Source organism: Onychostoma macrolepis, chromosome 14, assembly GCF_012432095.1.
Source record: "Onychostoma macrolepis isolate SWU-2019 chromosome 14, ASM1243209v1, whole genome shotgun sequence".
In the NCBI taxonomy this organism is placed as follows: Eukaryota; Metazoa; Chordata; class Actinopteri; order Cypriniformes; family Cyprinidae; genus Onychostoma; species Onychostoma macrolepis.
The window spans coordinates 23,146,627-23,160,733 of NC_081168.1; the positions used below are offsets into that span (position 1 = coordinate 23,146,627).

Here is a 14,107-nt window from a genome sequence, read left to right on the forward strand (position 1 = left end):
TCAATATATTTGTTGTACTATTTATTAATCAGCAGTATATTTGTTCTACTATATACTATTCTTCATTAACATTGCTTATTGTTTTTTTGTTAGTTCTTGTTAGTTCAGATACAATAAATAATATTAACAGATACAACTTTTGGTTATAATATTTTAGTAAATGTTGATGTAACATTTAACTAAAATTAAGAAATGCTTTTGATTTTAACTAATGCAGTTAACTAATGTTAACAAATGAACCTTTATTGTAAAGTGTTACGGTTTTACATTAACAGTAATTACCCTTGTATAGAAAAAATGTCCTTAGCAACTACAAAAACATATTTGAGACGTTCTATGTAGCTATTTATACATGTGTTTTCTCTGCAGACGCCAGCACATACGCACATTACCTGTTCAACGCCTTCGACTCTTCCCACAGTGGATCCATCAAATTCGAGGTGCCATTTCTCTTTATTTATCCATTGTTCTTCACCTCCTCTGTTTCTTCTGTTGTTATTTTTATTTGTGTGTCAGCAGGGCTTTGTGATTGTGTCTGCAATGATAAATCACTCCTCTCTCTGTCAGGACTTTGTAACGGCTCTCTCCATCTTGTTGAGAGGAACAACAACAGAGAAGTTAGAGTGGACCTTCAACCTGTACGACATTAACAAAGACGGTTACATTACTAAAGAGGTGTGTGTGTCAAAAAATATATCCAGTAATATCATATATCCAGTAATATGTCTTAGTAAGATCTTTAATTTGATGATCACAATGTATAATGCAATGCATTTTACTGTTCCAGGAGATGACTGATATAGTGAAAGCCATATATGACATGATGGGCCGCTTCACGTATCCCGCTATGAAGACAGACACTCCCAAACAGCACGTGGATGCTTTCTTTCAGGTCAGTTTGTGATTGTACATCTTGAATATTTGTCTGCACAACAAGATGATGATGTTGTCTGTTTTCATCACATTATAAATCACTTCTTTGCAGAAAATGGATAAGAACAGAGATGGAGTTGTCACTCTTGATGAGTTTATTTTCTCCTGTCAAGAGGTACAGTACCTTTTCATGTTCAGAATGGCATACTATGCATACTATTTTTCCAGTATGTATATTGTGCACATTTAGTATGCATGGAAAACCAAATGACCTAATACATTAAAAAAAGTGCAGTATGCAAGCATACTATTTTTTGCAGTATGTACAGGTGCATCTCAATAAATTAGAATGTCGTGGAAAAGTTAATTTATTTCAGTAATTCAACTCAAATTGTGAAACTCGTGTATTAAATAAATTCAATGCACACAGACTGAAGTAGTTTAAGTCTTTGGTTCTTTTAATTGTGATGATTTTGGCTCACATTTAATAAAAGCCCACCAATTCACTCAACAAATTAGAATATGGTGACATGCCAATCAGCTAATCAACTCAAAACACCTGCAAAGGTTTCCTGAGCCTTCAAAATGGTCTCTCAGTTTGGTTCACTAGGCTACACAATCATGGGGAAGACTGCTGATCTGACAGTTGTTCAGAAGACAATCATTGACACCCTTCACAAGGAGGGTAAGCCACAAGCATTCATTGCCAAAGAAGCTGGCTGTTCACAGAGTGCTGTATCCAAGCATGTTAACAGAAAGTTGAGTGGAAGGAAAAAGTGTGGAAGAAAAAGACGCACAACCAACCGAGAGAACCGCACCCTTATGAGGATTGTCAAGCAAAATCGATTCAAGACAAGAGCCACCACACACAGACGTGTCAAGGAATTTGGCTACAGTTGTCGTATTCCTCTTGTTAAGCCACTCCTGAACCACAGACAACGTTAGAGGCGTCTTACCTGGGCTAAGGAGGAGAAGAACTGGACTGTTGCTCAGTGGTCCAAAGTCCTCTTTTCAGATGAGAGCAAGTTTTGTATTTCATTTGGAAACCAAGGTCCTAGAGTCTGGAGGAAGGGTGGAGAAGCTCATAGCCCAAGTTGCTTGAAGTCCAATGTTAAGTTTCCACAGTCTGTGATGATTTGGGGTGAAATGTCAACTGCTGGTGTTGGTCCATTGTGTTTTTTGAAAACCAAAGTCACTGCAGCCGTTTACCGAAATTTTGGAGCACTTCATGCTTCCTTCTGCTGACCAGCTTTTTAAAGATGCTGATTTCATTTTCCAGCAGGATTTGGTACCTGCCCACACTGCCAAAAGCACCAAAAGTTGGTTAAATGACCATGTTGGTGTGCTTGACTGGCCAGCAAACTCACCAGACCTGAACCCCATAGAGAATCTAAACAAGAGACCAAAAAATGCAGATGAGCTGAAGGCCACTGTCAAAGAAACCTGGGCTTCCATACCACCTCAGCAGTGCCACAAACTAACTTTTCCACGACATTCTAATTTACTGAGATGCACCTGAATATGTATAACCTTTGCAAAATGTGCCGTTTCCATGCATTCTTTGCACTGTATATATACTGCAAAAATAGTATCCAAAGTATGCTTGTATACAGCACATTTTTGCAAATGTAGTAGGTTATCTGGTTATTCCATACATAAAAAATTGTGCACTGTAAACATACTGCAAAGCCCAGTGTACATATTTAGTATGCATGGATTTTGAGCTGATTATTAAGAGGTGAAGATAATTTTAATATCTTTTAAAATGCTAAATATTTAAAAGCATTTATTTCTAAGATTATAATTAAATGCCCCTTGGTGAATTAAACGTGAGTTTGTGAGGATGCAACATATTTGAAATATTTCTCATTGCATACTGCTTCACATACTATTTCTTTATAAAGTAAACAGTATATACTGTGCAGTAAGCAGTAGACTAGTATTCCATTCCAGTCGTAGCCCGTCACTTTCTTCCTCTGTTAAATGTAAGCAGTGCTCTCTGGTGTTAGAGAGTGAGTATTGCAGTATTGATCAAATATCAGTTAAATCAGTCCTGCCCACTGTCAGCCAGGCAGATATATACATTTATTTGTTTGTTTTATAATTTTTTTTTTTTCCGATTTTTGTTTTGTCGAATATGTCACTATATTAACTTTTTGTTAATGAATTATTTAGTAGGTTTTTATCATCAGATATAAACCTTTTATAATTGTTTTTTTATTTGTTGTTTATATACAGTCTATTTATTTATTCATTTAATTTTTCTGTTTTTCACTTGTTTGCCATATTGGCATGGTGCTAAATTATTCACATTTTTAATCTTTCCAAAATAATTTTCAGCATTACTTTATTTTCGTTTTATACCATACAACACCAGCAGTTGAAAAAATCTAACTCTGTCAATTTTTTTTCAATTTTTGTTTTGTCGAATATGTCACTTCATTAACTATTTGTTAATAAATGAAGCTTCTCCTTTATGGCCCTTATTACAGTCCAATATCTCTGAAGCATATTTTGATGGACTGTGATGGTTTTAATGTTATTTTAGTGTCGTTGATATACTATCATATTTTTTGTTAATAATTTGAATTCGATTTTATTTTTAGATTTTCTGTTGTCACTTTTATTTTATAATAAGTTTCTTGTTTTTTTATCCATTTAAAAAAACAAAACAAATTATTATTATTTTTTTTTAAATCAGATTTAGTTTATTAGTTCATATATTTATTTCAATACTTCTGGTTAACTTTCAACAAAATCAAAATGTCAAATGTTGCATTGGCAACTAGCTAAAATAAAATAAGTTTAAGTTTTTTGTATATTCTATTTCAGTTAACATTTTTAATTTCAAATAACAAACTTTTCTTCTTTTTTTTAATATGTAGTTTTAATTTTAGTTAAATGTAATAACCCTGGTTTAACTCATCTAGGACTCTTTACTTTTTGGTTCATTTTTATTAAAAAAATGTAATGAAGTGAGGCCAGATTTAGTTTTACATTTTTGTTATCAGTGATAAACCTTTTATATATTTTTTATTATTTATCTATATGTTTATAGATAGTTTCATTTACTTTCTATTTTTCACTTGTTTGCCATATCAGCATGGTGCTAAATTATAAACAAACAAATTAAGTTTTATTCAATTACATTATTTTTACATTTATTATTTGATATTTTGCTTCAGATTTACTTTATTTTTGTTTCGTACCATACAACACCAGCAGTTAAAAATAATCCAACTCTGTGAACTGTGATTGGTCATTCATCAGCTGCTTCTTGTCCTATTGGGTGGTTATTTTTACTAGAACACACCAATAGTCTAAAGACAGACTTGATCTTTTCATCTTTATAATAGATTTCAAGTCTCTTCCTCCTTTCTTTAGCCGTCTCTCATTGAATTTCTCTTTCTTCTGTTTGCAATTCTTCTCTTCAGGATGAAAACATCATGAGATCATTGCAGCTCTTTGAGAACGTGATATAGAGCTCCAGGAAGAAAGAAACCAATGAACTGTTGAATCTGATCAAAAAAAGGAGGAATAACTTTTACCCCAATCACCATGGTTACAGTTTGACATCTCCGTGTTACCATGGCAATGTGCCGACCGTTTGATGTACATCCCGGGAAACCTGTGTCCTTTAAACCCCGGTGTTTGACCTCGTTCTGTTGCAGATGTGAGATTTATATGTCTATAACCAAAAAAGGTACTAGTTAAAGAGCATGTGAGTAATTGTGTGTCAAAGGCCCAGCGGGTTTCCAAGAGGTCCTGTAGAAGCCGGTTGAACTCTTTCCATGGGACTGAATTTACTGTGAGGGATCTGAAAATACATCACTGATATGTGGTGCGTTTTAATCTATTTGTGGTGGATTGTGGGTAAATTTTTCCAGAACAACATCCGATACACTCGACTGTGATAGTTCTCCAGCTATTGTGCTACAGATATTCATCCTAAGACCATTTTTCTGTGCCTGTCATTTAGGTAGAAATGCTAATCCAGTAATATAACCAATGGTTTTCTCATGATCCGACCCATCAGCAGTCATTTAAATCAAGCGTAGCGTTAGTTCTGGCAGGTCACGTTAGTCAAGCTTGCATCAGCTGACTCTCAGCTGATCCCCATCTACCTATAGGAATACGACACCTATCTAAGCATCCATATATAAGGTCGTCAGTATTATCAGCAGTTTTTCGCATTGCTCAATAGCTAATTACCCTCCTCCATCCCCAACTCCTCCTCTGTCAGTCAGGATCCAGCCTTCTGATTCTCTTTTGAATCAGACAAATTCAAAATGTGTACATAAAATTACTGAACTTTAACAAATCTGCAATACTTTTGTTGGTTCTGTTCTGTTTACCCTGGGGGGTTATCGCTGCTCTCCCTGCTCTCATCCATGCTAGGCTGCATGGATGCACAGGGAGCTCTTGCCCAGAACACAACCATACCACCAAACCAAACTATATGCTAATTGTCAATCATCTTTGACGATAGAGGTCCTGACAGAACCAGCTTTGCAGAAGTTGCTTGTCTGCTGTGTTTGTTTTTGACAGTATTTGTCTTGTGCTGGTGCGTCTTGTCATTCTGACCATCACTGCTTGCTGTTCATGTCCATTATTAGTGATAGTCTGTATTTGTCACTCGTCTCTTATTGGCTTGTGATCGCTCTTAGCTCCGCCTACTTGAATATCTGCTTTCTGATTGGTCTGTTTGTCTGTCAGTCAGTGTCATCGGGACAAGATCTGATATTTCACCCCAGTATCCTCATTATGTGGTTTTCATTAATGAAGTAGAGTGATTTTATTTAAATATGCATACATTAAAGACAGCAAATGTCTTATTTCTAATGATTTTGGGGTGAAATGTGACACATTGGCTTCTATGCAGATGGCAGGTGCCGTAGCAAACTTTAGCAGTCTTTAGCAGTCATAGTTGTCTTTGTTTGTGTTTAACTAATATAAAAGCATTTTTTGTTTTATTGTGTGAAAGCTGTGAAATGCCAAAACTTAGTACTGTTTTATGCAGCCATAATGCCACCTTACTGTGACATAATTCAAGAGAGCAAAAAAATAAATAAATAAAAATAATAATGAATAATGAAATTAATTAAAATACAGCAATTAAAAGATTTATATAACTCTTTGACTTGTCTAGACAAACACAACTCAACATTAATGACATTCACAATTCAATTGCTTCGAAATCTAACGTATATCTGAATGAAACTGAATATTAGATGTGGCCTAATGGTTAGAGAGTTGAACTTGTAACCCAAAGGTGGCAGGTTCAGTTCTCAACATTGGATCTGAGTTGAGAAAATATGTTTTAAAAAATTATATAGATGTGTATGAAGAGTTTATTTGCAAAAACAGATAACTCAAAAATCATGAAAATTAAAAAATCATGTTTTTTATTATGTTATCAGGTTTTTGTGTTAGTTAGCTGCATTTTTTTTAGTTATTTTTAACCTGCAGTTTGATTGAATGCACAATAGAAAAATATGATTTTTGAAAATTGTTGAAAACTGAGTTTTGCAAATGACCTCTTCATCTATATATTACATTTTATATATATATATATATATATATATATATATATATATATATATATAATTATACACACACACACGTGAACAAATACTTTTGTGCCAGAAAACATAAGCCATCTTGTTTAAAAGTGTGTTGAAAGTTGAAACCTGTGTTTATCACAATCACAAACAGTCCTGGCAGACCCAAATATGCTCTGATAACCATAGTAATGCTGTTTTTATTATTTTTCTGCTAATTTTTGATCATGTTATGATGTGTTTTTGAACAATCACTGTGGCGGTACAGTGTGATGAGTTTAAAATATATGATATTTGATTGATTACATACATTGTATATTTTATACTCTGCAAAGTGGGCCTGAATAATCAAATACGGAGTGGCAGTGTCTCTGAGAGTTATATAAAAACTGTGTATTGTATAAAGTAAAGGGTCAACTGAGGGGCGATCACGTTTCCATGATGTTGTAAAAGAGGAGACGTAGAGACAGACAGTCAATCAGACAGACAGATGGAGGAGACAGGAAGCTTAAATATCCTCTTGTTGGAATGTTGTATAAACTATTTAACAATAAAATTTTCAATGCATAATGTTGATTGTTCAGTGTTATACTGTATTTACACACCATTGCTTATTTCAGTTGAAAGTACGTCAACAATGACAAACATTAGTCGGTAATCCATTAGAGCACAAAATAATTACGATAAGTACAATATTTTGTAGACTTTCTCACAGACATGATTTAAACAGTTCATATATACAATTCTGTGATTCAGGTTGATTGACAGTTAGTTTCTTTGAATGTTTCACCCTATTTTTCCAAGGCAGCATCTACATGGGACGGTGTTTGGAAAGGTTTTGTGTCCGTAATAAACTTACAGTCATTACAGTTCACTATTCCCACAAAAAGTGCTTAGATGCTTTGAGATTTAGAAAAAAAACAAAACAAAAAAAAACTGGTCAAAAAGCCTGATTCATATTCAGATATGACGGTTTTAGTCTTTCCATTCTGAAAGTGCAGGACAGTTTGAAGCTTCACTGTCCTGATTCCAGCATCGTGGCGGTGATTTTAAGCCAGTGCGGTGGTTGTTGGGGCCATTTTACCCGGTCTCTCCTGGGCCCAAGGCTGGAGGTTCTGGAGAGCGTAGAGGGAGGAGTTATGCACACATAGAGGATCCGACGACACTGATTCGCTCATGGACTTCTGGAGGGCGTCGGCCTGAAGCTGAAGCAGCATCCGATTGGCTTGCTGACGTCCCGCCTCTCTTTCCTCAGCTGTTTGCCTTCTGGAGATTTTGAAGTAAGATTACAGTTAGCAAAATGTAGAAATCCAAAACATTTGACCCTTTGATAAAATTCTTATAATTATTAAAGAAATTGTGGATTTTAAATCAAATTATGATCATAATATACCCTATTGACAGACTGTGGTGTGTTTCCTCAGTTATCAGCATCATGAATCTAGCTAATTTCATTTTTAAATGTACATTTATAACACTTTACTTTGTGTTCTATTACCTTGGCATTACATTACATAAAACTAGTAAACGCTGCTGCATCAGTGTTTCTAACACAACGGCAAATTTGACATTTTTCTCTCTTCTGACCAATGTAATCAATCTCTCAATTTTCTTCCTCAACGGTGGATTTTTCTTTTGCTATTGGAGAAAAATAGAACGTAAAAATATAAGTATTTGGTGTAGTTCACCACTATAGACATTTAGCCAGCTCTGACGACTTCCGCTTCTGAGAACAACAGGAATGTGAAAAAGGTCCGTATTTAAATATATTAAATGTAATGTATGCTTTCATAATGATTTGCTTAAAAATGTAACAAAATTTACCTGCCTTGAATCCAAATGTTTGCAGTTACATTTTCTAGCTGAGATTCATCAACTTTGTGTTAAAAAATAAATAAATAAATATATATATATATATATATATATATATATAGCCTGTATAAACACGTTAATGAAATAATAAGCATCTTGTACTGTTTTGAAATCCTTCAGTCATGTGTGTGGTATTTGGGTGAACAGATCTGGGTCAAACCGGTCTCACCTCCACTTGGTCCTTCGGTTCTGGAACCAGGTCTTGACCTGCGCGTCGGTCATCTTTAGGCTCTTGGCGAGGGCCGCGCGCTCCGCGGACGCCAGATACTTCTGTCGGTGGAAGCGTTTCTCCAGCTCACAGATCTGCACGCGCGAGAACGACGTGCGGGGCTTTTTCCGTTTGGGGGGAGTTCGGTTCTGATACGGGTGACCGATCCGCCGGGTCACGGTGAACGGAATGAGAGCTGCGAAACACAGGGACACGAGTCATTTATGAAGCTCTGTTCCTTTATATTTTCTAAAAACAAATATAGTTTTCGGATAATTCTATAATTATTGTTCTAAATTAGCCTAAATATTTTATAATTCGAGTTTGAAACGAAATTCTCTTGTTGAATTTATTGGCTAATTTTATTATTTGCTTCATATACATATACAACCTTTTTAAAATGTAACAAAACATATTGTGAAAGTTGTTTTGTGTGCATCTTTAATGTATTTTGTAGGTAGCAATATTTTCCCTTCCCAAAACATTGTTTGTCCACATGAACGACAACATTGTCCTGATCAAGGAGGTCAACGCGTGCAATGACAAAAATAAATCGGATTTATTATGCTAATTTTAATATTAATGTAGATTTATTTGACTAATGTGAATCACTAAAACTGTCATCTAGCCTATGTTTGAAACAAAATACTTTTTATTTATTTATTTATTTATTTACAATTTTCAATCTTAGTGGGTTAAATGATTAAATAATTTTTTTTACCCAAGGGAACACGAACAGAAAAGAATGCATTCATTTCTGAAGTGAGAGTTTTGAATGAGCATTTCCTTATTATTATTATTATTATTATTATTATTATTATTCCTTTTAGATTTTTTATTTATTTATTTTTTTCATACAATTTGGGTCCAGAAACAAGCACGTTTTTCTTAAAACTGATTTTAAACCGTTGTGCTGAACTCTTAATTCCACTTACATGTTGTAACTACTTAACGATAAAAGACATGTTTAAGATTTATGTACTTCACTGAAAAAAATGTTCTCATTTTGATATAGCTTAAATGTACTTTTGGGCCTAATCGTTGAATTAATATTTTGGATTAATATTAAACACATTACAGCAACCAAATAATTTGTTTTTGTTAGGCTTTGACTATTTTATAATCAAAATGTTTTGCATGTGTGCGTTTTGTGAGTTTAAGAAAGCGAATCTGTTTTATAGCATATATGCTAAATACAGGCTACTAATTTTAAATTGATGTAATTATCGGTATCATCACCATTACCTTTTGATTAATGTCAGCTATACTAGTTGATTATAATTAGTATCATTACAAAAACTGTGTTCAAAGTCGTATAAAGTTTTTCAGGGTGATATCATTGTGATAAGCTTATTATAAGTTCAACATATATATTTATTTATTATTATTATTTTTTTTAATTTTATTTTTTTTGGAGATGAAGGCTTTAAATGTTTTTTTTTTTTTTTTCTGATGGAAACTGCGCAGGTCTAGCAGCCAGATATCTTTGCATCGTGTGGACAAACTCCAGCATCCTCGGAGATGTTTGTCTTTTACCTGGCAGTCTGTCTTTAGGGAACCTGCGGTTATTGTCCATCCACGGGAAACACAGCGCCGGTGCGGCGCTCACCATGCCCGGCGGCACCGCGGCAGCGAGAGGTCTGTGCGCCGGAACCCGAATCACTCCACTGGGCACCAGAGTGCCGCTCACCCCGTACACCCGCCCGGAGTCCTCCAGCGCGCCCGTGACTCCGGACAGAGAGACGGGTAAGGAGACATGAGGCGCGACGCTCGCCCTGGATGGGCTTCCCAAGCGGCTGTTATCCACAGTGTTTCCGACCCTGCTCTCCTGGTCCAAAGAGCCCAGAATCTGGTCGATCCCGAATCGTATGGGTTCCTGATTTGATTTCGATGGCGGTTTCGGCTCCACGCGCTCCATGACTCCTAGATGCGCAGCAGATGAAGCTATGACGGATTAAAACAAACGAAATCACGTTAACTGCGGCAAAAATAGCTTTAATTTAGTTTTATTCTTGTCCATGGTCTCGGATGACGGTCCTCGTTTCTCTGATCCCTTGCTTGAACTCTGACAGGTCTCGCCACCTCTGCGCCGCGCGTCAAACTGTCGAGTTTCCGCTCCGCGGCTCCTGCCAAACTCATCAGCTCAAGTTTTCATTGGTCGACTGAACCGAACCGTCATTATCTCTGTCTATTGGTTGACATTTAGGAACAGGGGAGAAAAAAACTGCGAACTAGAGCCTCATCGTGTTATTCAGTAATGTCATCAGACCAATTTCTGAAATGCGCATTTATTGGGGCTGAAAGATGCTGCTGCTAATTTATTTACAGACGTCTCTCATTATGTTGAATTGCATTAGCACCGTTTTACACACAAACTTTGAATTTACTTTGTAATGTTGCATGCAAAATGAATCAAGATTTGTAGGCTATTTAGGAAATAGGAAAGTAGGAAAATATCAGTCAGTGTTTTCAATGCAAAGGATAGCGTTAAATTAATTCCGTTTTGTCACTATAATACAATTCTTTAATATACATGTACATACATACAGGCAATTTTAATTATATATCATATTTGCACATATTCAAAACAACGAGTAGGCTATATTCTGTATTTGAAAACTTAATATTGCAATCTCGATTTCGCGTCCTGTCAGTTCAAAATGAGTGTTTTTCTGCCAAATGGATTGACTGAGATAAACGTGAAGGATTCATTGCGTTATCGATCTTTCGGCAGAAATCGGAGACTGTCGGTGTTCGTCATCACTAAATACAGTCCCGCTGCTCAGATGTACAGCATTGATTTGTGCCATGGCGTTGATGAATGCTCAAACCCCACATGCCAAATGCTCTCCATTCGCGTAATTTCATTCAGTAAAACTATCCCGCAACAGACCAATTAGATTTTATTACATAAATGTCACCCAAACAATATCCATCAAATATGAGAAGTTCTGTGCCGGACCGTTGCGCCGCGCTCTGCTGCTTGTGTGTGAGTGCGCAAAGCCTTTTAAATTGACGGCCAAATTCGTGTCCTCACACCGGGAAATGGAGTGTTTGCCGAGGGCAGGCTGCTGGCAGGACACGCGCAATGAAAGAGTCGTGGAGATTGAGTCAGTAATGCAGTTTAGAAGCGTCTGAGCAGGTGAAATGGACATAAGCGGCCCCGGGCCCCCCGCACACACACTCACACGCTGCGCTGGATCTTTTACCACTGAGAACAAATGACAAAGACTTACTTTGGTTTTTATTGGTGATTCTTTTCCAGGTGAATGTTGTTTGCTTTGCAATTATTTGGCATGGATAGATAAATTTGTATGTCAGCGTTTATAAAGAAAAGCAATCCAATTCATTTGTCAAAACTGATCAGAACACATTTAAACATCTCTTTTAAATGGATATCTGTAGATGTTTGTATTGTGTTACTAAAGGTGTTGTGAACTTATGCTGCATCTGACACCTGCTGAATTAACCCTTAATTGCACAAAACGCTATTACCAAATATTAGATTCAGTCTGCTTATTTCAGTTGGCACTTTTTTTTATATTTCTTTTTTGAAATGATTGCTCGTAGGCCTCATTCATCTGAGTTTATGCACACTCAGTTTTGGAGTGAACATTGCTAATAATTATTTTTTTCATTTATTACAAATCATTCTTTTTCACTCAAAAAATGAAATGCATAAACTCAAATCAGCGAGGCCTACGAGTAATCGTTTCAAAAAAGAAATACAAAACCTGTGCTAATTGAAAGAAATCAGTTTGATTCAATATTGGGTAAATATAGGCTATACGATTTTTTTGCTCGGGAACACCATAAGTGTAACAAGGTGGGGGAAAAAAACTGAAGAAATGCAAAAAATATATAAAGTTTTATCAGGATGTTATAGTTACCCTGTGGGAGGAACGTCAGTACTTTTAATCCAAAGCGATAATATTATCATTTTCGGTAAAAAGACAATCCTCTCCGGGTCAAGGTGAAACACAACACGAGACTAAACTAATTCACGTGCAGGCCCACTTAAGTCGCTTAACATGCAAACAAATGGAAATTTTTAATAGTTCTAAAATTTAGCATCCACTTTAGTTGTTTTGTAATAAAATCATCTGTATAATTAAACTCCGAAAATCAACAAGTAGGCTATGTAATATGTGACCTGAGGTGCAGCAGCGTAATTTGCTCTCACAGACTATTAGCGTGGCAGTTTTCAGCTTCAGTCTCTCCAGTGAAATGGACACGGTGTCTAAAAATGTGACACCGCCACTGAGATTTTGACGGCTGTTATTTTATCGTTGACACATGAATGATTTTTTAAAAACCGCCCCATGAATGTATTCAGACATTTCTGGCAGAAACGCTTGACTCCCCTAAACGTGCTTCTGGCGCGTTTCCGTGCCATATGTGCACGCGGCGACAAATTTGGCCTGTTTGCTGTTAGACGCGCGATAATAGTATATAATTATGTGACATTTGCTTCTCCTTGAGTTTCCTTTTTGTCGAACATTTGACAATTGACAACGTAAAGCAGTTATTCGGTGTATATCTTTGGTCATACACCCATACTGAATTGTTTTGGGTGGCGGTTATTCTGAACATATCTGCGTAATGGACCCCCACCATCTCTCTCTCTCTCTCTCTCTCTCTCTCACTCTCGTGATTGATTGAGGAAGCTCTGAGCTCTTCACTATCGTGTAATCGGCTCCTGAACGATATCACTCGTCCTCCTGTTTCTCAGGGTTTCCCGTGAGGTTTGATCCATCAGACGATCGAGTATAGAATAGAGGCCTACAGTGATTTTCTAATTACTCCAACAATGTAATTAACTCATTCTTTTAGTTCAAGTGCAAGACAAAAAAAAAAAAACCAAATATATATTGTTCTTGTTGTTGTTGTTCTTCTTCTTATTAGCTATTATTATAGGCCTATATAAACTTTATATATATTTCCTTTTCTAAAATGCCATTTTTACTGTTAATACAGTTCATCTGTATTAATCTAAGTATTGAAATTATGCCCAATTACAAAAATATCTACATATCAATTAAAAGTCATTATAAAAAAGCATGTCTGAGATTATTAAAAATGAGAAATTCTACAACAATCTAGTTTAAAACACATGTGCCAAAATTATGAAATGTAGGCCTAATCTTTGTATCTGTGCTGGATTCATAATTTTCATTTCTGAAAAACTTTTAAACCATTTTTAACAAAACATTTTTGGTTACGACACACTTTGACTTGATTTGACTTTAATTCAAATCAAATCAATTTCAGACAGGCTGTTTAGATAACAATAACCAATTTCAGATATTAGTTCACTGCTAAAAAATAATGAAAAATGCGATTTTTTTTTTTTTAAATTAAGAATTAGATTTTAGACCTTTTCCCTTTTTTTTCTCCGGTTACATATTTTAGACACTTTTTAAGACCCACACAATATCAATATGACTTTAATTTTAAAGTTTAAAACGTGTTAACCCCATAGATAAGATGCACTTAGGCTCGTTTTGTATGAATTGCGTATTCATGCGTGAATTGTTGAATAGCCTATCTGGACATTTGATCCACTATTAATCATGCCCTCAGATTTCAGATT

General features: G+C 35.7%; 2 protein-coding genes across 4 annotated transcripts in view; one reads left to right on the plus strand and one right to left on the minus strand.

Annotated features, from left to right (window-relative positions):
• kcnip1a (Kv channel interacting protein 1 a) overlaps positions 1-6,321 on the plus strand; it is an 87,220-nt gene extending 80,899 nt beyond the window's left edge. For all 3 annotated transcript variants that reach the window (XM_058797358.1, XM_058797356.1, XM_058797357.1), the window contains 5 exons: positions 370-440; positions 568-675; positions 788-892; positions 986-1,048; positions 4,308-6,321. In XM_058797358.1, coding sequence (XP_058653341.1) covers positions 370-440; positions 568-675; positions 788-892; positions 986-1,048; positions 4,308-4,355 — 395 coding nt within the window. In that variant the 3' untranslated portion in view covers positions 4,356-6,321. The remainder of the gene's footprint in view (positions 1-369; positions 441-567; positions 676-787; positions 893-985; positions 1,049-4,307) is intronic.
• Positions 6,322-6,499: 178 nt separating this feature from the next.
• Positions 6,500-11,409, minus strand: LOC131553032 (T-cell leukemia homeobox protein 3). The gene is made up of 3 exons (XM_058797355.1): positions 10,051-11,409; positions 8,476-8,710; positions 6,500-7,700 (listed from the first exon to the last, which is right to left on the minus strand). The coding sequence occupies exons 1-3, from the start codon at positions 10,430-10,432 to the stop codon at positions 7,484-7,486; spliced, it is 834 nt and encodes a 277-aa protein (XP_058653338.1). The 5' UTR covers positions 10,433-11,409; the 3' UTR covers positions 6,500-7,483.
• Positions 11,410-14,107: the final 2,698 nt, after the last annotated feature.

What these genes read in the sequence shown, in the direction of transcription:
- LOC131553032 (XM_058797355.1), bottom strand. Translation starts at nt 10,432, where the DNA reads ATGGAGCGCGTGGAGCCGAAACCGCCATCGAAATCAAATCAGGAACCC. An exon ending in CCCTAAAGACAGACTGCCAG is followed by an intron (nt 8,711 to 10,050) that starts GTAAAAGACAAA and finishes TGTGTTTCGCAG; the next exon opens with CTCTCATTCCGTTCACCGTG. An exon ending in AACCGAAGGACCAAGTGGAG is followed by an intron (nt 7,701 to 8,475) that starts GTGAGACCGGTT and finishes CAAAATCTCCAG; the next exon opens with AAGGCAAACAGCTGAGGAAA.